The following is a 22,410-nucleotide window of genomic DNA, read 5'->3' on the forward strand; positions in this document are numbered from 1 at the left end:
AGGCCTTAGAGAATCCATTCAGGTTCGTCCCCACAGCCTGGGAGAAAGTCTCAGCATACAGGTTCATCTTTGCACTGCTGACATCAGGAAAGTTGCTCATGTGGTGGTTTATTAAGCAGCAAACACCTTCGTGAAGGCATCCCAGCCAAACCTTTCCTGGAGCTGCAGACGAGACAGATATGAAAACAACTCAAACTATTTTATCCAGTGTTATCGTCATATTTTCCTCTTTTTTAATTTTAATTTACAGATATTTTTAAAAAACGAAAGCAGAAAAACGTTGAGTGAATTTTCAAATTTTGTCATATGTTCCGCACTTCAGAAATATTTTAAAGATAAAACTGAACTCAATGACAGAGAAAATTCTTTAAAATAAATTAATAAATACAACTGAAAAAACAAACAAACAAACAAACAAAAATGGTTTTGCAGTATGAAGCGCCTCCACCCACCCGGCGCTCACCTACAAGGAAATAGGACGTACCCGGTAGCTGTGACCTGCGTTTGTAACTCAGTCTGTGGTGTGTGTTAAACACTGCTGCAAGAACAGGGTAAAACTGTCCGGATACAGCTGTCCTTACAGGTAAGCTTCTGCTGTCCGTCATTGCATCGACTGGGGTTCGGACAGACCCCAGAGTTCGTTTCTAATGTCACATCATTGTTTTCTATTTCTGCTTTGATTATTGCCTTTAAAAATGTTTTAGGGTCCCAGGAGACCCCAGTCAAAAGTACCAAATTTCGCTTGTGCAGTTTTAATACCATTGCCATGGTCGTAAAGTGTCCCAGTATCGGGTGGGTTCAGTCACTCTTTCATAAGAAGAAAGACTCAGATGTCATTCATCATCATCTACACGAGGAGCTCCTCAGACTGGAAGCTGTAAGTCGACGGTGTTCCAGCGTAATTGGTTTTCATGTTTTTTGGTGATTCCTGACAACATTTCAAGCTGTCGTAACACCGTCCAGATGTTTCTAGTCCTGGATTCGCCACATCTATGAGATTTTTTTAGAAGCGAAAACTGAAGTTAACTGCGTCAGTAACGTCATGTTTAGACGATATAAATGGTCAATAAGATTAAAAAATAAATAAATAAAAAGATAAAGTCACTTGAAACGGATTCAAACTGCTGACCAAAAGGTTTAGCCTGACAGCTGCTGTACACGGTGAGTCACTGGAGCCAGTCTGTGCTGACAACTAAAATTCATTGTATTTATAATTTTGTATCGCTGAATACATTCAAACAAATGAGTCATGAGTATTTTCTTCCTTTAAATGCTGAGCTCACACAGGACAATAAGCATCTCTAGAAACAAAACAGCTTCTATAAATCATGTACTTTAACAGGAGGAACAGAAAACAGGTTGAGAAAAACTGCGTGGGTTTGGAAAGAGCTGAGGCGTGTACGAAGTGAGACTAATGGCTCTGCGAGCTATGTCGAGTTCAAAGTCAGAGTTAACCTGGCTAAATCACCGTGGAAACTTATACTGAGCACATAACCAGCAGGTTATGTTCAGAGTTGCAGTTTGAAATCTTCTGGAAGCTGTTTCTTTTATTTACAGCATGTTTAAAGTGCGGGACATATCATTATGTACAGCTACTTTCAACACTGCTGACATTTATTTAGACCCCGGTTGATCTTTGGATTAATTTAATTAGTTATTTACTCCAAACCATCAATATTAGACCCTATTCCTACAAGACTGCTCAAAGAAGTCGAACCATTAATCAATGTGCTGATGTTAAATATGATCAAACTATATTACCACAGTAATTACTGACCATTACTTAAAAATCCATCACTTGGCCCAGCTGTCTTAACTAATTATAGGCCAATCTCCAACCTTCCTTTTCTCTCAAAGATTCTTGAAAGAGTAGTTGTAAACAGCTAACTGATCATCTGCAGAGGAACGGTTTATTTGAAGAGTTTCAGTCAGGTTTCAGATTCATCACAGTACAGAAACAGCATTGGGGTGGCTGTAGCTCAGTAGGTAGAGCAGGTCACCTACTGATTGGAAGATCAGTGGTTCAATTCCTGGCTACTGCAGGCTGCGTGCCAATGTATCCTTGGGCAAGATACTTAACCCCAAGTTGCTCTCCGACCGTTCCGTCGGAGTATGAATGTGAGTGAATGTTAGACGATTAAAGCACTTAGCTTAATTAATTAATCATGGAAGTGCTTGTATGAATGCGTGTGCATGGGGTAAATGTGAACGTGTTGTGTAAGCGCTTTGAGTGCTCATATCTGAGTAGAAAAGCGCTATATAAGAACTAGTCCATTTACCATTTAGTGAAGGTTACAAATGATCTTCTTAGAGCCTCTGACAGTGGACTCATCTCTGTTCTTGTCCTGTTGGACCTCAGTGCAGCTTTTGATACTGTTGACCATAACATTTTATTACAGAGATTAGAGCATGTATTAAATGCACTGCAGTGGTTCAAATCATATTTATCTAATAGACTCCAATTTGTTCATGTAAATGGGGAATCTTCACACACTAAGGGTAATTATGGAGTTCCACAGGGTTCTGTGGTAGGACCAATTCTAATTACATTATACATGCTTCCCTTAGGCAGTATTATTAGAAACCATAGTATAAGAGCCATATACAGCTAATGGTATTAAGGTAGTCATATGGTGTTGCATGTTTACTCATACTGTACGTAGGATTGCAGTAGGCACGCATGTCACGTGGGAGGTGTTTAATGATTGGGTAGGAAATATAATCACCTGGTCACTGGTGTGGCGACATGAAGTATTGGTGAGTAGGGAGAGTGTGTTTTCTGTTGACAGCTTTCTTTACGCCTTTTACGTGCATGCCAATTGCCTTGTATGAAGTGCCATGAGCTTGCTTGTGTTCGGGCTTGACTACAGTGTGGATGTTTGAAACATGCAAATAAATAACCTAATTTTCAATGTTTGGAACCGGTTTATCTGCTGGGGCCTATTCCAGGAAGCATGTTCAACAAACTCTGAGTTTATAAACCTACTCTGAGTTGATCGGCAACTCTGAGTTTCCCGTTCCAGAACAGCTGATCAGGGTTAGTTCAATCAACTCTGAGTAGGTTCACCCTGATTTAGCACGTGCGTGAGTAAGGAAAGAAAGCCATCATCAATGGAGCTCTGATAACAGGATTCACCATGGCAACGGGTAATTAAAGAGCGGAGCCTCCATTTTAATCCGATGGATGGAGGATCGCACGTGTCAGTGTGGAGCATGACGAGTCACTTTAATCAGCCTGACCCACTCTGTCATCATCATAGACAGAAAAAAGTTTATCAAATATATCATTTCTTTTATAATGTCTGCTGTCATCATTCACACAACTTGAATCTCCATCAGATGAAGCTGAATCCTAATTTTACATTTAATTTATAAAATCTAATTATTGAGCCTGAAGGACAAACTGCAGGAGACAGAAAGTGAAGATGTGGAGAAACAGCTCAGACTGAGTTTACTGACCGACCTGTGTGTTAGAGACTGAGACAGCAGCAGACCCCGGAGGGAGCTGACCTCAGGTCAGTTTATTTAATAAAAACGGTTTTTGCTGCAGTTTTTCATTATTTCTGCCATTACTGGATAAAAATGAGATTTGCAGAAAAACTGCTTTAATGTTTCCAGTTTAACCGTTTTAATCTGATCTAAGATCAGCTTCACTGATAGATGACAGCTCTCTGACAGCCACAGCAGAGATGTTTCACTGAGTTACTGTTAAAGGTCAGAGTTCAGTTATAGTTTCATATTTAGCTGAAAACATTCAGAGCATCCAAGTCTGTAATGAATGTAAAGTTTCACCAGTAAAGGCAAACATGTTATGATAAATGCCTCAGCTTTATACATTTTAAAATTCAGTGCATTTTGGGAGGATGAGGCATTTTAATTAAAGAATGCAGATCGTGTCTGGAAGATGAAGACATTATGAACAGATCCAGACTGGATGAGCTGCAAAATAACTGGAGCCTGAACTGGATCTCGGCGTTGGATAAAACCTGCCAGCGAGCAGGTTAGGTTCACAGAGTCTGTTACCTCGGTAACTGACTTTCTGGAACTGAAAACCCGAGTTTCCCTCATTTTAGGGTTAACAAACCCAGAGTTTTTAGCAAAACCTGCTTTCTGGAATAGGCCCCTGGTTAGCTCAAGACGAGTCAACAGTGGCAAAAAGGTGTGGAGTCGCTGCACAAGTTTGTCAACAGAAAAATGGACGCTTTGAAATGCTGCAGTTACTTGCTTTTTATGGAAGTACAGAGTTGTCCCGTCGTAACAGAATCCCATCGGTATGATCGGACTAATGTTACACTGAACTGTGTGCAGTTGTCAAGTAAGAGAACGGCGGATATGGGAGCATAAAGACAGGCATGCAACAATGCTGTTTGTTTGCTGTGCATGGGGGAAAACACTGAAATGGTGTTATTGGGGGCGAAGTTTGCCTGACTATTGAAGATGTTACATCTTAAGTTCATTATGGAGTTGGAAGAGGGAGACGCCAAATTGTAATTGAATGGACTGTACTTTGAGTGTGTTTGCTGTAACATATAAAACTGTGGAGTTTTATAAAGCCAGTATGAGTGAAGCAAATATAAACGCTGAAAATAAGGAGTCTGAGGCTTTGGTTGTAAAGAGAAAAGTCAAACTCACTGCAAAGGCTTTAGGAAACAAAACTGAAAAGTTGCAAAAGGAGCGCAAGATACATGTGAATGAAACCAGAGAATTGAGACCTTATGACCTTATGGGCTTATGCAACAAAATGAAAATGGTCAACAGGTGAAAGTTCAGTTGCAAACACGCATAAGAGGTCATGAAAACACTTATTTCTTTATTGCCTGAGGATGAACAAATGAAACAATATAGCTGGTTTTCAAGTGTTGAAAGTTACACTGATGGCTTTAAGGAAGCTGTAAGTCAGTGGTTGAATAAAGTTGAAAGCTCTGTTAATCCAGAGGAGTCTGACTTTGTTCCAAGTATTGAAGTGCCATTCTTTCAAATGGACAATTTGCCTCAAGTAATAATTAAAGCCACCGGTTCTGTTGCATCTCAAGTGAGCCAAGAAAATGATGTGAATCCAAATCCAACTGCTGCAAATATGGCTAAGCTGAGTGTTCCAACAGCTGTGAGTACTAATGGTATTAGAAACAGTGTTACATGACAGTCAGATGCCATGAACCCATATGTCAGAAGTAAAGGAATGCTAACAAAGGTTGAAACACTGCCACATATTGCTCATGCACAAATTTCTAACAATACCTTCTATCAATACCTGCTCAGGCACAGGTGATGGCAGCAGTGTATTGAGTGTTTTGAAGAAGCAAAATGAAATAACTTTACTGATTCAACAACAGCAATTGTCATCTTTTGCCTAAAAGAGATATTAAGGTTTTTGATGGAGAACCGTTGGGGTATCACTCATTTATGACAGTTTAGAAAAGAGTGTTGAAAGTAAAACTGACAGCCATAGTGACTGTCTGTATTTTCTTGAGCAATTCACTAGAGGTCACCCAAAGGAGCTGGTGAAAAGTTGTCGTCATGTGGACCCTGTGAGAGGTTATGCAGACAAAGGCTTTGCTGCAGGAACATTTTGCAAATGAGCAAAGGATTGTAGTTGCCTCCAAGGAAAAGGTGTTGTCATGGGCTCCAATAAAGTCAGAGGATGTCAAGGCACTTCAAGATTACAGTTTATTTCTGAGAGGACGTTGTAATGTCATAATTTTAATATTAGGCTTAAAACTTTCCTTTTTGATCAATTAGGGCTGGATCAAGTGACCCCCGAACCATCCCTCCCAGCCCAGGCTGCTGGGGGACTTCCCATGATGCACTGTTCTTCACTCACCATGAGTTTATACACCACATTGCATTTAGAGTTTTAAACCAGCCTTCGTGATTAACTGTTGCTTTCTCTCGCATAGTTTGGCTCTCTCTCCTCTCTTCTTTTTCCCTCACCTCCAACCGGTCGTCGCAGATGGCTGCCCCTCCCTGAGCCTGATTCTGCTGGAGGTTTCTTCCTGGTCAGAGGGAGTTTGAACAGTTTTTCCTTCCCACTGTTGCCAAGTGCTTGCTCATAGGGGGTTGTCTCATTGTAGAATCTTTACCTTGTAATGTGAAGTGCCTTGAGGCAACTACTGCTGGGATTTGGCGCTATATAAATAAAACTGAATTGAATTGTCGGGTGAAAATGTGTCACTCTCCACCAAAAGAAAAATTATGATGATTTATTTTAGCGTTGCAGCTATCGATTATTTTAGTAATTGAGTATTCTGTTGATTATTCTGTCATTAATCAAGTAATTGAATAAGAGATAGTTTTGTCTTATTAATGAGCAATAATAAATATTAAAAGAGAAAACACAGGTGTTTTAAAAGAAACTAATTGGTTTCAATTGTAGGAATTGCAGTGTTATAATAGTTTACCTGTATACTGCATCTGTCCAAAAACCTAAACCCTTTGATTGTATTTATGTGCTATATTAAAATCACATTTTTAAAGAAAACATTTTCTTCAAAAATAAATCATCACAATAATCACAAGCACAGTAATGTCAAGTATAATAAAGTATACAACCTAAACTAAGGCATAAAATAAAGTAGCTTTTACTCTGTCTACTTGGAAGGCTTTCTTACATTAAGATAAAGCAAAAAGAAAAGCGAGCTCTGTCAGTCTTGTATCTCCTGGATGAGGTAAATTTGGTGTACGTGTGAATGAATGTGTGGGTGTAAGATTTTAAAGGAGCTTGTAGTGACTGCAATGAAGAAAAGCGAGCATGTCAACATTCTCAGAACTGAGGTTTGTTTGTTTTGTGTCCTGCTGGTGATGGTGTAGATGTTCATAATTAATGTTAACAATAAATGTTAATATTAATTCTGTGCCCAGTGGCGTGTGTACATTTTTACTGGCCTATGGGGGGGGGGGGGGGGGGCTTTTGTCTATTTTAAAATGTTAATAAAATATTTTATGCATATTTGTATTCATCTATATATGCAAAATAATGTTATTAAGTTCTTTAAATCAATATGGTCTAGTGCACCCCACGACCCCCGTTCAGACTAGGGTTTAATCCCGGGATCCGGGATTCCCGGGAAATGCGATCAGAACCATTTCCCGTTTCCCGGGAAACGTTAGACGGGAAACCGGGAAAAAAGTCGCGCGCGTCGATTTGACTTTCAGAAAGAAAAGAAAGCTTCAGAATGTTAAATTTAAGGAAATATTGAGAGAAGGGTTCGTTTAATGCGAAAAGCATTACTCTTCATTTCAGGCACGTTCAGCCTCCGTTTAAGGCTTCAGCCTTCATCTCAAGCGTTTTAATAGAGGTATTACACAGTTGTACTTTTTTCCTCTTTAATTTGTTGAAATCGTAGGCAATGTGTTTACCCTAAGGTATTTTGTATTATATAATTTTATATTATTATATATTGTTATATTGCATTATATAGCCTATAAAATATGCCTGCCCTGAACAATAAAGAAATATCTGTTTAACTTCGAGTGTTTCTTTTCCTCGTTTGCAGCCGCTTACTAACAATCATGAATTAGGATACAGGCCTAATGTGTGAAGAAATTATCATGAAATAGATACTTTAACATATTTTGCTTTTTAAATGGAGTTGAGTAAAATGTATATTTTTTAGGCTATAAGGATTGGCCAGTTTTTCAATAGACGATTCACAGCGAACCTACTTTAACCCTCAGACACGGTGTTATAAATTTGCTGTTGCCAGAATGGCAATGACCAAGTCGTAGTGCATTACTCAAGGCCCTGTGTTATGTCATATTATAGTGTAGTACGGTAGTTAACTTTTCAATGACTATTACAGCGTTCCACTGGTGGAGATATAGCGCAACAGATGTCGCCACGACAGCGTGGCTGAGTCTTTATCAATGCTGTGGAGATGAACCGTATTGTTTTGCAACAGCAGTTGTAAAATATCTTGGTATAATTCCATGTACAATGGAGGAATATTCGAATTATATTTGTTAAGGGAGTGTTGAGGAACGATACAACACCGCATAGCTCGAGCACTCGAATGTCGAGATGTAGATTTTATTGCGTTAATCAAGCCGACGTTGCCCCCTACTGGGCATAACAGGACATAGCTGGAAAGCTACCTCTACAATATCACAATAGGTTAAGGCCGACACAGGCTACAGAAGGCCTAATTAAAATAAAAAAATAAATAAACTTTTTCCCGGGATTCCCGGGAAATGGCTCGTCTTTTCCCGGGATTTGATTCATGTCATTTTCGGGAAAAATATTAAACCCTAGTTCAGACGCACACCTGCTTGCTGCAGGTATCACTGCCATATAAAGCTGACAGCCTTCAGCAGCCTGATTTACACATTGTTTCAGACTAAGTTAACAGTTAATCTGCATATTTTAACTTGTGTATATTTACTGTAGATTTTCACTGTGTAAAACAAATGGTGGTGGATGGGAGCAGCTACAAAGTTAGCTTTTCTTCACATTGATCAGGTGTATTGATGAAGGGCTCCTCCACCTATTTCTCAGTACCTGAGCTCACCGTCTCGGTAACGGCTCCGCCTCTTTGTTCTTCGCGTGTGTGTGGGTGTGTGTGTGTGTAGACAGATCCATGTTAAACTATGACAGCATCCTCATCACAGCTGTATAATTGTTTTTTTTTTCTTCTTTAGATGGTATTAATTTGCTTAGTAATGTTTTGTGAAGAAATTGATTTTACTATTATAAATATGTTAATATGTAAATTATTCTTGAAGTTCAGACCCTAGAGTTGGTAGTCCATGTATTTTGAAAGGATGAGGGTTACGTACTGTAATGACTCACTGCACAGTGTCCATTTAGTGTAAACTTGCATTAAAAACCTTAAGACTCATATGGGTGCTTTCACACTGATTCACATGTGTATAATGTGATACAATAAACAAAGTGTATTTGGCTACAACAGATGATTTTAGTCAGGCTCAGATATTTGTGGTGTTTTTAAACTCAGTGAGGCAGACGACAGGAAGAATGTAACCAGAAAATGGAAGTAATGGTTGGTCCTAGCTTTGATATTGGAGAGACGTCCTGCTGTGATTGGCTGTTGGCCATATCAGAGGAAACATTTAATACTCAAGTAATAAGTATTAACAACAATTATAATACTTGAGGTCAGCTCATCAGTTTATCACATTCATTGATTTAATCAGAATATTATCTGAGATTATGTGGAAATATGTGTTTTGTTTTGTTTTAATTTATTTATTACCTGTACAGTTTGTACCCTGCCTCTCGCCCTATGTCAGCTGGGATAGGCTCCAGCCCCCTTGTGACATTCAACAGGATAAGCAGAAGTGGATAGATGGATGGATATTTATTTTTTAAAATTATATTACTAAGGAATGTCCAGACTGTGCAGCAGCTCTAAAGTTTATTTCAACACTAAGTCCTCAAATGTTCTTGTTTCACAGGTACGATGATGAACCGCTGTGGTCTGCTAACTCTGCAGAAGGAACCAGGTACTGATGGAAACAGATTTCTGTTTTCTCTGCAGCCTCTTTTCATTCTTGTAATGTTCAAATGTAAAAACTGCTTCACAGACTGTTTATGATGGAGAGAATATCTGAGGGATGCTGGTTTGATGGCATCATTAAGGATCATTAAATCTCTGGATTGGACAACAACCTCTGACACTCTTACAGTATATATAACACACATAAATATTGGCTCCTGTTCTTTTTTCATTGCTCTCCACAGACAACAAAGTAGAGGTTTCTCCTCTAGCAGTTTGTTGAACTGTTGCTTTGATGGCTCCACTTTGAACCACTGTGTGTTTTCTAAAGTGGAGGAAGATGGAGTAGTGAAGGTTTTGGGATTGTACTTGGTTGTTACTGAGCCTTGCCTCTGTGGTGGATTACATGATTGGTAGATACTACGACTCAAACTGTCAGGGGAACCTGTTTGCTACCAAAAAACATTACCTGCTTGGTGGAGGTAATTACCCCCCCCAGAGCATAGTGGTTGGAACTGTTGCCTCACAGCAAGAAGGTCCTGTGTTTGAATCCATCACCTGGCCAGAGCTTTCGTCCATAATGTCAGAGTTTTGTGTGACTGAAATGGGACACAAACAATCTGAGAGCCATTTGAAAAACAACTGTGTGGTTTATGCATTAATGGTAATTCTGTTTCTCTGTCAGTTCCTCTGAAGAGCATTGAGGTGGAGCTGGAGGTGAGGGACCATGTGGCTACAGTGGTCTCCACTCTGAACTACGAGAACAAGGAGGACAAACCATTAGAGGCTGTTTTTGTCTTCCCTCTGCCTGGAGATGCTGCTGTCTGTCATTTCAGTGCTAAGATTGGACAGACACAGATTGTAGCTGAGGTGAAGGAGAAACAGGAGGTGAGCTGGACAGTAAATATGACCTCATTATAAGTAAGATTAAAGACAACAATAAACACAGTGAATGATACTGACATGTGTCTCCGTCCTTCAGGCTCGTGAGGAGTATGATGATGCTCTGAGCTCCGGTCAGCAGGCCTTCCTATTGGAGGAGAGTGAGCAGAGTCCAGATATATTCTCTCTGAGGGTGGGCAGTCTGCCTCCGGGAGAGAGCGCCTCCATCAGGTTGGAGTACGTCACTGAGCTGGCTGTGCAGGCTGATGATGGGCTGAGGTTCTGTCTGCCTGCTGTGCTCAACCCTCGATACCAACCTCAGGGTAGGAAACTTCAACATAGTTGGACCAGAAATCCTTAAGATAAAACAATTGATGTGGATTCCATTATTTTGCCAACATTGTTATAAAACTATTTGAAATGCTCTCTCTTAAGATTGAGTAAGTATGTGGATCATTTGCAGAACACAGCTGGACAGTTAAGTTGTCAAACTGCACAAATGCACAGTTCTCAGACACTTGAGCTCTGATGGGTTTTTTTTTTAGCTCTGCAGCTTTAAACTAATTTGTATATTAATGTACACAGTTTAAAAATACATGGAAATATTTACTGAAACAAGGACTCTTGTTTGACTTTGATGTCATATTTATGTTTTAAAGAACAGCTATAAAATATTTTCAGATGTACAGAATCTTTACTCAAAAGACTGAAACCTTTATCTGGATCAGAGGTTCTTAACAGCTTAAATTATTTGACTGTGAGCAGCCTTGTTGTTTACAGCATTTCTAACCTGATGTTGTGTGCAGGTAGTGAAGCTGCAGATGTCCAGGTGACTTCTGTTCCAGCCTCTCTGGTGCCCTACAGTCTGTCTTTCTCTGCCCGAGTGTCCTCTCCTCGTCCAGTCTCTAAAGTAGAGTCCAACTGTTCCCTGGACCCTCTCCAGTACCTCAGCACTGATCAAACCCAGGCCACGGTAGGTAGAGTGCTGATGTGTCTGCTGTGTGTTGTTGTTACTGATTACTGAGAACTAAATATGAATGTGTTTGTGGTCTGCAGGTCAAGTTGGCTGCAGGACACAAGTTTGACAGAGATGTTGAACTGCTGATTTATTACAAAGACGCCCACCAGCCCACTGCTGTGGTGGAGGCAGGACAGGCCTCTGCTGAGGCAGGTCAGTGAAAATTGGTGAAGTTGTTGGTTGGATCATTATTCTTCATGTCAGGTTTTAATTGCATTGGAGTAAACATATTTCTGTCCCTCTTCTTTTTCAGGCACTCTGATGGGTGATCCAGTGGTGATGGTGAGTCTGTACCCTGAGTTCCCCCAGTCTGTGATGTCTTCATTGGCTTCATGTGGAGAGTTTGTGTTCCTAATGGATCGATCTGGAAGTATGAGTAATACTCGCATCCGCAGTGCCAGGGTATCCATAATAATTTATTACAATCATAAAAATCTTTCAGTGACCCTCTCACACAGTGGTCTCACCATGTTTTCCCTCTTCTCTTAAGGATTCTCTGCTGCTCCTGTTGAAGAGTTTACCAATGGGCTGCTATTTCAACATTTACAGTTTTGGGTCCAGATATGAACACATCTTCCCGTAAGTCTCTCCCTCATATCAGTCAGCTCAAGAAAGTCTCCGCTGTCTTTGGTAAATTATCTGCATGTGTGTTTTGGTGCATGCTTGTGTGATGGCAGTAAGAGTGTGGAGTACAGCCAGCAGACCATGAAGAAGGCTCTGAAGAAAGTTGAGCAGATGGAGGCTAATCTGGGAGGAACGGAGATCCTGCAGCCCCTCAATCATATTTACAGCCAGCCCTGCATTCCCAATCAGCCTAGACAGGTAACACATTCACTTCTGCTCATCCTTTTCAGGGTCACAGGGGGGTTCGAGCCCATCCATGCTGCTATAGGGCGAGAGGCAGTGTACACCCTGTACAGGTCGCCAGCTTATCTTAGGGCTAACACTAAATTAAAACCACCTAAAAGGATAAAAACGATGACGAAATTGACACTTTCGTCTTGAGGAAAGTGTCAATTAATTTTGCAAGAAAATTAATTGACACTTTCGAAAATGATTTTATTCTGCCCTCGCTCTGGTTGCTAGACAGATAGATAACTCTTCCCAATGATGAAGCATGAATAGTTGTCATTACTGAGCTTTATTCAATACTCCATTGGTCAGAGTAAAACTGCAAAGGAAAAAATACAGCACATTAGACGCTGAAACAACAGATAATGCTAGATGATGCAGATGCTAATGCCGCTAGCTTAAATGCTAAATATGCTAACAGACTGGACGCAAATAAACAACATTTCCATCGCTCCGAAAATTACACAAACTAGTTTTTCCAATAAAAAATTAGCTGTCCCTTTGTAGATATGCTTTACATGAGAAATAAACACCTTTATGAACTTACAGGCTGTGCTCCGCCTAAACGAAGCTGCTAACGTAGCGCATCGCTAAACAGGAAGTGCTGACTCTGTGACTTCCGGTTTTCCGATTTTCAGAATTAAACTGAATAAACAATGTAAAATACAACAAGGCAAACAATGTCACATAGAACAAACAATAATGGCTCATAAGGAGCCAGAACACTCCCCGCCTGACATTAGTAAAATCTCACACCCTTAGTAACATATCCTTTGCAACTTATTGCATGACATCAGATAAAAGAAGAACAACATCTGTAACTGGTCTTAAATACACCCGACTCTTGCCATCCTTTATCACCTTAACTTCGACCTTTCTAACATGTCCATCGCTACTGGGGTGAGCTTTCACTATGACCCCCATAGGCCATTGGTTCCTCTTTACCAATGGGTCCTTCAGGAGAACAACATCCCCCTGCCGAAGGTTGGGTCTAGGCTCCTTCCATTTACGTCGGCACTGCAGTGTTGAAAGGTATTCCTTCCGCCAACGATGCCAGAAGGAGTTAGCCAGACTCTGAACTTGTCTCCACTGACGTTTGTAAAGGTCTTTTTCTCCAAAGTCGCCTTGAGGTACAGGAACAGCTCCGACCTTCTGAGTGAGAAGCGTGGCTGGAGTAAGGATGAGAGGGGAATCTGGGTCACTTGACACCGAAACCAACGGTCGAGCGTTCATGATTGCAGCCACCTCTGCCAAAAAGGTGATCAGAACGTCATGAGTGAGGTGTTGAGTTCCAAGTTGAGCAAGCTGGGTGTCCAAGATCTTACGTGCGATTCCAATCATCCGCTCCAAACTACCTCCCATATGTGAAGAGTGCGGAGGGTTGAAAATCCACGTGCAGCCACTGTCGTTGAGAAATGCCTTGACATTTGGGTCAGAAGAGATTTTGATGTCAAACCCCAACTCCTTGCACGCCCCTGTGAAGTTAGTCCCACAGTCTGATCTCAGTTGTTTTGCAGGCCCCCTTATAGAAAGGAACCTGCGAAGAGCGTTGATAAAATTGGACGTGTCCATAGACTCTATGGCCTCCAGGTGAACGGCTCTTGTGCTCATGCAGGTGAACATTACTGCCCAGCGTTTGCTGTTTGCGAGGCCACCTCGGGTGCGGCGTGAAGTGACCATCCATGGCCCAAACACATCAAGCCCCACATAGGAAAATGGAGGATCGGTGCTCAAGCGTTCTGGGGGTAGATCAGCCATTTTTTGAGATTGTGTCCCACCCCTTAGCTTGCGGCAAGCTACACAAGAGTGAATGAGACTGCTAATCTGGCGTTTACCGCCCATAATCCAGTAACCTGCAGATCTCAAAGCACCCTCTGTGAGGTGGCGCCCTTGGTGCCTGATTTTCTCATGGTAGTGGCGGATCAACAGGTTGGTGATGTGACAACTACGTGGCATAATGTAGGGGTTTTTCTCAACACTTTCAAGGTCTGACTGGAGAAGGCGTCCACCGACCCTGAGGAGACCAGCCTTGTCTATGTAGGGAGAGAGCTTTGTTAAAGGGCTTCCCCTGGACAAGTTCCTTCCTTTTTTGATTGCCTTGAGCTCCTCTGGGAATCTTTCTTGTTGAATTGCCCTTATTATTGTCTCTGTAGCTTTCTGAGAATCTGAAACACTGAGTTTGTTGCACATGTGCCATCCATTACATTTCTCACTGCGCCCCTTCACTGAGGAGGTATGTGCAATGTGCACCAACCTGGCAATGGCTCTGCTGAGTGAACGCCAGCTGGAGAATGAGTTCAGGTTTTTAGTATTCAAAACAGACTGTGACACTTGTGGGACGGATGTCAGCAAAGGACGAACTTCTATGTCTTTATCAGGATTCTGAAGGTCAAATGTTTCAGGGTCCTGTGAACTACTCTCCGCTGGTTTGAGGAGAAGGTCTGGTCCCACCAACCACGTGCTGGCTGACAGTTTGATTGTTGGGAGAGATCTAGAACCATGGTCTGCTGGGTTACACTCGGACGGTACATAGTTCCACTGAGTTGGTTCTGTCGTCCGTCGAATGCGCTGCACACAGTTGTTGACAAAAATGTGAAACCTCCTAGACTCGTTGTGAATATAGCCGAGGACGACCCTGCTGTCTGAGAAGAAACGCATAGAACTGATTTGGATGTCCATTTCATCTCTAATTAGTTCTGCGATTTCAACTGCTAACACTGCGGCACACAGCTCGAGCTTTGGAATGGTTAGTTCAGGTTTTGGCGCAAGCTTGGCTTTCCCAAATACGAATGCGAGCTCTATCTTGTCGTCACTGTTAGTTGCTTTCAAGAAGGCCACAGCAGCTATTGCTTGGGTTGATGCATCACAGAAGATGCAGATTTCTTTGTGCTTCACATTGCTGATAGAAAAGGTACAGTATGGCCTTGGAATGTGTATTTGTTCAAGTTGGTTAAGAGCATCCTTCCACTCTAGCCATTCCTGTAACATGGTCTCTGGGAGTGGATCATCCCACCCACAAGTGTCTTTGGTAAGTTCTCGTAACAGTGCCCTCCCTTTGATGCTCACAGGCACTGCGAACCCGAATGGATCGAACAGACTATTAATTGTGGATAGGACGCCCCTTTTTGTGTAGGGTTTCTCAGTTTTAGAAACTCGAAAGGTGAATGTGTCTCTCTCGATATCCCAACCTACTCCTAAACTCCTCTGCATAGGTGGAAATTCAGTGCTGAGGTCTAGCTCTTTGAGCCCACTTGCAAGATCATCGCAGGGAAACGCCCTCATAACCTCAGGGCTGTTGGAGGCTATTTTATGGAGCCGCAAGTTGGAAGCAGCGAGCAGTTCTTGTGTGTCTCTAAGGAGCTTGATTGCTTCAGACGCTGTGGGAACAGATTTCAGTCCATCATCGACATAGAAATGTCTTTGGATGAACTGTTTTGCGGTGTGGCTGTAACATGTGTTCAGCTGGCGCACCACATTTCTGAGTCCGAATGTGGCAACTGCTGGGGAAGGGCTATTGCCAAACACATGCACCTTCATCCTATATTCCACGATTTCGCCTTTTGGGTCATTGTTCCGGTACCAGAGGAACCGTAGGAAGTTCCTGTGACTCTCTTGCACAAGAAAGCAGTGGAACATTTGTTGTATGTCTGCTGTAACTGCCACTGCCTCTTCTCTGAAGCGGACAAGTACCCCCACAAGACTGTTGTTCATGTTTGGGCCTGTTAGCAGTACATCGTTCAAAGACACTCCCCGGTACTTGGCGCTAGAGTCAAATACCACCCTAATGTTCCCCGGTTTCTGTGGGTGGTAAACGCCGAAAAAGGGCAGATACCAGCACTCTTCCTTCTTTTCCAGGGTTGGAGCTGGCTCTGCATGGTCTTTATCAAACAACCCCTGCATAAAGTCCATAAAGTGGCCTTTCATTTCTGGACGTTTCTCTAGGCTGCGGAGGAGTGACTCTAAGCGACTGGTGGCTAAGCTCCTATTATTAGGAAGGCGGGTTCTTGGTGAACGGAAAGGAAGTGGAGCTATCCAACTGTTTGTGCTGTCTTGGTGGAAGCCTCGTTCCATTATTTGCAAAAATGTTTGGTCCTCGAGAGAAGGGGCTAGCTTTTCGTCCTGCTCTGTTCGCTGAAAGATACATTCCCCAGTTTGACGTGAGCTGCTATTATCCCAGGACTTACTAAGGGTCTGAAACTGCTCCTTGACCTGAAAACTATTTTGACAAGGTGGTAGGAGGCTGGGACGTCCATTCTCCAGCACACAGGTGTTGTATGTACCCACGGCGGTTGGCTTGTGGGCTCCCCCCAGACATACTTCACCTACAATAACCCACCCAAGTGCTAGTCTCTGAGCAAATGGAGCGTTATCTGGGCCATTGACTCGTTCGTACACCTTGTGCACCTGAATCATGTCTCGCCCTAACAGGAGCAAAATGTCTGTCTCTGTGTCAAGAGGTTGAATTCTACCTGCTAGATGTTTAAGGTGGGGATGAGCTAGCGCAACTTCTGGGGTTGGGATTTCTGACTTGTTATCTGGCAATGTGTCACACTCGAGCAATGAGGGGAGAGGATAGTTCAACTGACTATCTACTGACTGTATGACAAAGTTATTGGCTATGCGCCCACTGGACACGGAAACCCCGGTACATGTCTTCAGTGTGTATGGCGTTGCAAACCCCGTCGAAATGTTAAAGGCATCGAAAAAGGCCGACCTAGCTAATGACCTGTTGCTCTGGTCGTCTATGATAGCATAGGCTTTGATCTTCCTGTCTGGGTGCCCCTTTGGATACACGTAGGTGAGACATATTTTGGCGCAGGAGCGCCCCCCAGCGGTGTCTCCACATATTTGCGTGCACGCTGAGGTAGTATCAGGAGTGGCTATATTTACCTCCCCACCATGCTCCTTCCTTTGCTCCCTGCCTTGGCCTGATGTAGTGCCTTCAGTATGTGTGTTTTGTGCTGTCCAGGGTGCTGGACCTGCATGAAGTGCTGCAATGTGTTTGTCACTATTGCACTCTGAGCATGTGATCTCAGCTCTACAGCTTCTTGCTTGATGCGTGGATGAATCACAGCACCGGAAGCAAATGTTGTGTTCTTTGAGGTAAGCTTTGCGCTCCTCTAACGTTCTCTCTCTAAAGGCTCTGCACCTCTTAAGTGGGTGCGGCCTTTTGTGAATGGGGCATTCCTTGTTTGTGAATTCAACAGTGGTGGATGGTTTGTGTGATTTATTTACTTCAGTTTTGTGAACTGCAACAGGGTTTCTGGGCTTTTCTAATCTACTGCTGTAGTTGTTGCGAGAAGATGGGGTGGGAGCCAGTACTTGGTACTTAAAACTGGGGTCGTTTCTCATTTTTGCTTCGTCTTGAATAAAACGGCAGAAAAATGAAAACGGAGGGAAGGTCACATTGTACCTTTGCTTGTATTTTGACCCTTCTGACATCCACCTGTCTTGCAGATTGATGGGAAGCTTTTCTACTACTGGAGCAATGCCACGTGAGGTGTTTAAGTATGCTAAGCCAGGCAAAATGCCATCCTTAGCTGCTACATCAATCTCCGACAGCAAGTCGCCAGGCTCTCTAAGCTTTTGTGGTTCCCTATTTGTAACTCTAGGAAAGTGGTCTAATCTTTCCAGAAGGGACCCTTCTATTGCCTCTGGGGTACCATAGCATTCCTCTAATCGAGCCCAAACCCTGCATAAACCTTCCGCTGGATTATTGAGGTGCACTGAGCGGATACGTTTAGCATGTTTAGAGGACTCGTCCCCCAGCCACCTGGTGAGCATATCTAACTCTTCACTAGGCTTCAGACCTAAACCCCTCTGTTGTGTTGTTGAAAGACGCTTTCCATGCCCAGTAGTCCTCTGCCTTGTCTGTAAACCTTGTTAGGCCATCTGTGACTAAATCTCTTTTTGCTAAATATCTAGCCAGATTAACAATGTCACTGTCTCCGTGCAAAGTGTTAGACAGATTCGGCTGGCGTGAGGGACTGTATGGAGCAAGGGAGCCTTTTGGTCGGGCCTGTCTTGTACTCTCATTCTCATAGTTGTATGCCTGTGTGGGCGTGAAGGGAGGCAGATGAGTACTAAACCCAGTTTGTACATCCTGATGATAAGCATGCCGCTCATGTTCTCCTGGTTGTGCTGGGCCTGAAATTGTGTTTGTTATGTGAGGAGGACACCTTGATTGAATTTGATATTTGGAGTCACTTTGTTCTATATCCTTGTGATCTGGTGATTGGTTGAGGTAAGTAAGTAAACTGTAGTTGTCCCCTTGTGCTGAGGCAGGAAGTTGACTGTGCGTCTGTGGAGTTAGTTTGACTCTTTGTGGGTCTACACTTTGTTGTTCTGCGATAATTGGGAATTGGGAACTGAGAGTCTCTTCTGCTGCGGCTGCTGACTCAAAAACACTGGCTTCAGCAAGAGCTGCCTCTGCTTCCTTCTGTTCTCTCAGTGCTTCTAATGTGGCTGTTAATTCTGCTTGCTTAATTTTTAAGTTCATCTCTTTGCGTGCATACTCCGCTCTGGCGCGTGCAGCTTCAGCCCTTGCGCGTGCTTCGACTGCTGCCATTGAAATTCTTGAGCTAGATGATCTGACTGACCCCGAGCAGACTGACCGGACTTCCAGCTTGTCCTCTTCAGATGGCTGTTTCACTGTTGTGGCCGCTGAGGTATGCACCGTTGCTTGCAGAGAAGCCTCTCTGCTACATCCCCTTGGAGCATCCATTTTCTGCGTAGCAAACAGTGCAGCCTTGTACTGTGTTCCTTCTGGAGCAGCCTTTTTACTATTCTGCCCTTGCTCTGGTTGCTAGACAGATAGATAACTCTTCCCAATAATGAAGCATGAATAGTTGTCATTACTGAGCTTTATTCAATACTCCATTGGTCAGAGTAAAAAGGCTGTGCTCCGCCTAAACGAAGCTGCTAACGTAGCGCATCGCTAAACAGGAAGTGCTGACTCTGTGACTTCCGGTTTTCCGATTTTCAGAATTAAACTGAATAAACAATGTAAAATACAACAAGGCAAACAATGTCACATAGAACAAACAATAATGGCTCATAAGGAGCCAGAACAGATTTCGTCTTGACGAATCGTCATCGTTTTTATCCTTTTTAGGTGGTTTTAATTTAGTAATCGTCTCATTTTCGTCATGAAAAAAAGGGTCGTTGACGAAAACTACGACAAAAATATTTCGTCAACGAAATTAACACTGCTGACGACCAGTCACACTCACACATTTGTGTTTCTGAAAGCTAACTCAGCTCTCAGCACAAACTGTGTGTTTCTGGGTCTGATGTTCTGTCCCTTATGTACCAACTCTCCTCTCAGCTGTTTGTCTTTACTGATGGAGAGGTGGGGAACACCAAAGAAGTGATAGATCTGGTGAAGAAGAATTCAGGTTCTCACAGGTGAAACTACAAACACACAACTATATCTACACAATTCCCAGGATGTCCAACATGTCCTCAATGTACTTCAAGAAAACTGTTGTACTGCAGGTGTTTCTCCTTTGGGATTGGGGAAGGGGCCAGCTCTGCTCTCATCAATGGGATGGCCAAAGAAGGAGGAGGTCACGCTCAGTTCATCACAGGGACTGACAGGATGCAACCAAAAGTAAGACATTAAACACAATAAGAAGTGAAGTTAAACACTGCAGCAGCAGCAGATATGTATTTGAGATCAGACCTGCAGTGAGTAAAATGTCTGTTCCAGCTGTTTGTGTTTATTTGGAGAGTTTTTCTTTATTTTTCAGGTGATGCAGTCGCTGCGATTTGCTCTGCATCCGACTATGGTCAACATCTCAGTCACATGGGATTTACCAAAGGAAGTGTCTGTCACTGTCCTCTCTCCACCAATCACAGCACTTTTCCAGGGTCAGAGGTCACTGATTTATGCCCAGCTCAGTGGACAGGTAGGAGCAGCACCATCTCATGTTGTTGTTTAGGTATTTGATGACAGTCATTAACATGACTTCAAACACTGTAATTCTGTCTCAGAGCTCAGAGGCAGCAGAGGGCTGTGTGACAGTGAAGTACAGCCTGGCAGGTCATCCCTCTGAGAACCAGCTGCACTTCAGTCTCAGACCTGCAGCAGACACTGGGTAAAATAATTTAATGCAAGCAGCAATGTTCAGCTTTGAATCATGAGCTTACATGTGTTGGATTAAAAATAATAGCATATTTCAGAAAATGGCACTACTTACTGGGAAACAGTTTGTTAATAACACACACCTAATGCTGTTTATCTACTTTTAAACATGTTTCAGTGCCATCACCTTTTCTTGATTATATTTTCTTCATCTGTTTATCTGGGGCTGGGTCGAGTGGGCAGCATCCTAAGCAGGGAAGCCCAGACCTCTCTCTCTTCCCAGTCACCTCCTCCAGTTCATCCGGTCAGTTCCTTCTTCACCACGACAAACCAGTACAGTGTCTGCATCACTGCAGACATAGCACCAATCAGTCTATCAATCTCACACACCCTTCTCCCATTACTCATGAACAAGACCCCAAGTTATTTAAACTCCTCCATCTGTGGCAGCAACTCATCCCTGAGCCAGAGTGGGCACTCCACCTTTTTCCAGCTAAGGACTGTGCCTTGGAGCCTCACATTCAGCTGTGAACGGTTCCAGTACAAGCTGGAGGCCACCACCTGATGAAGCCAATAGGACCACATCATCCGAAAAAAGCTGAGATGAGTGTCTGAGTCCACCAAGGTGGAAGTCTCCTACCACTTGGCTACATCTAGAAATTCTGTCCATAAAAATTATGAACAGAATTACTGACAAAGGGCATCCCTGGTGGAGCCCAACACCCACAGGAAACGACTTGGTTGTAAAGGGGCTGAATGGCCAGGGCGAAAACTGCATTGTTCTTCCTGGATCTGAAGATCAACTGGCAGACAAACCCTCCTTTCCAGCACCCTGGCATAGACCATCCCAGGGAGGTTGAGGAATGTGAGAACACCTTCTGGCCCCCCTTTGTAAAGATGAGGATCGCGACCCCAGTCTGCCAATCTAGTGGCACAGTAGTCTCACAGGCTAACCAAGCCCGATAGCACTTTTCCTTCGGATTGATGGCTCCCTTCACCTACGGTGTCCAATATGTGGTTTGGGGATTACCATCACGACAGGCACCAACCACCTTGAAGCCACAGCTCTGAGTAGCAGTCTCAACATTGGAGGTGCAGAACATGGTCCATTCAGATCTAATGTCCTCAGCCTGAGGTGAGCCCGACTGTATCTAGCCGGTATCTCTTGACCTCACGCTCTAGCTCAGGCTTCTTCCCCACAGAGAGGTGACGTTCCATGTCCTGATAGTCAGCCTTAATAGCAAGGGATCGGTCTGCCATGACCTCCACCCTTGGGTGCCACCTGACACACATTGCACTTCTTCCCTATGACACCTCCTTTGGGTGAGGAGCCAGCTGGAGGCCAGGCCCATGTCTTCTCTTCAGGCTGGGCTTAGCCGGGCACCACAGGCTAACGCCTGGCCACCAGATGCCCTCCCTCAAGCTCCCTCCCCCAGCCTGGCACCAGAGTGGGGTCCCAGTAACCCTATCTTGGTCAGGGTAAACTGTTCCCTTAATCTCTCTCTCATAAGGGTTGTTGGAATCACTCTTTGTTTGGCCCCTCATCCAGGACCAGTTTGCAATGGGAGACCCCACCAGGGGGCAAAAGCCCCCAGACAACATAGCTCCTAGGCTCACTGGGGGGCACAAACCTCTCCACCACGATAAGATGGCGATTCACAGAGGGATGGATGGATATTTTCTTCATACTTGGATTAAGGGTGTCAGTATGTTATTAATGACAATCACTAAGTTTGTGTGAAATCAAGGAGCCATTGTTTGGACTCACGTCCAAAGATTGTGCAATAAATCTGCCACCTTTAGTGCTGTACAAGAACAAAAATCTTGACACACACCGGTACCTCACCAAAAGCAACTAATTTGTGTTTTTCAGTGCCTGTTTTTGTAAAGCATGACAGATTTGTCTGTGCATTGCACAATTTCACAGTTTGTTTAGAGAAGAAATCATAGCCTGTCTGACCTTTCGAGGCAAATCAATCAGCTGCAGAAAGGAATCTGGGAAAGATACTGTCAGGACTGCTTCAGCCTGGTGGTTAAATAGACAGACAGCATATCTTACACCAGAGGTCACCGTCCTCTGTTTGTGTGAGCGATGGAAACAAAATTTATAGCATCATTTT

General features: G+C 43.2%; 1 protein-coding gene across 1 annotated transcript in view; it reads left to right on the forward strand.

The window, feature by feature from the left end:
* The first annotated feature begins 492 nt into the window (after positions 1–492).
* LOC115791275 (von Willebrand factor A domain-containing protein 5A-like) overlaps positions 493–22,410 on the forward strand; it is a 34,424-nt gene continuing 12,506 nt past the window's right edge. The window contains exons 1-13 of the mRNA XM_030745463.1: positions 493–583; positions 9,412–9,459; positions 10,138–10,340; positions 10,435–10,657; positions 11,141–11,307; positions 11,391–11,505; positions 11,606–11,754; positions 11,843–11,931; positions 12,030–12,174; positions 19,532–19,611; positions 19,702–19,816; positions 19,956–20,114; positions 20,200–20,303. Of these exons, the coding sequence (XP_030601323.1) occupies positions 9,417–9,459; positions 10,138–10,340; positions 10,435–10,657; positions 11,141–11,307; positions 11,391–11,505; positions 11,606–11,754; positions 11,843–11,931; positions 12,030–12,174; positions 19,532–19,611; positions 19,702–19,816; positions 19,956–20,114; positions 20,200–20,303 (1,592 nt within the window). The 5' untranslated portion in view covers positions 493–583; positions 9,412–9,416. The remainder of the gene's footprint in view (positions 584–9,411; positions 9,460–10,137; positions 10,341–10,434; positions 10,658–11,140; positions 11,308–11,390; positions 11,506–11,605; positions 11,755–11,842; positions 11,932–12,029; positions 12,175–19,531; positions 19,612–19,701; positions 19,817–19,955; positions 20,115–20,199; positions 20,304–22,410) is intronic.

Source organism: Archocentrus centrarchus, chromosome 13 (genome assembly GCF_007364275.1).
Source record: "Archocentrus centrarchus isolate MPI-CPG fArcCen1 chromosome 13, fArcCen1, whole genome shotgun sequence".
Taxonomy (NCBI): Eukaryota; Metazoa; Chordata; class Actinopteri; order Cichliformes; family Cichlidae; genus Archocentrus; species Archocentrus centrarchus.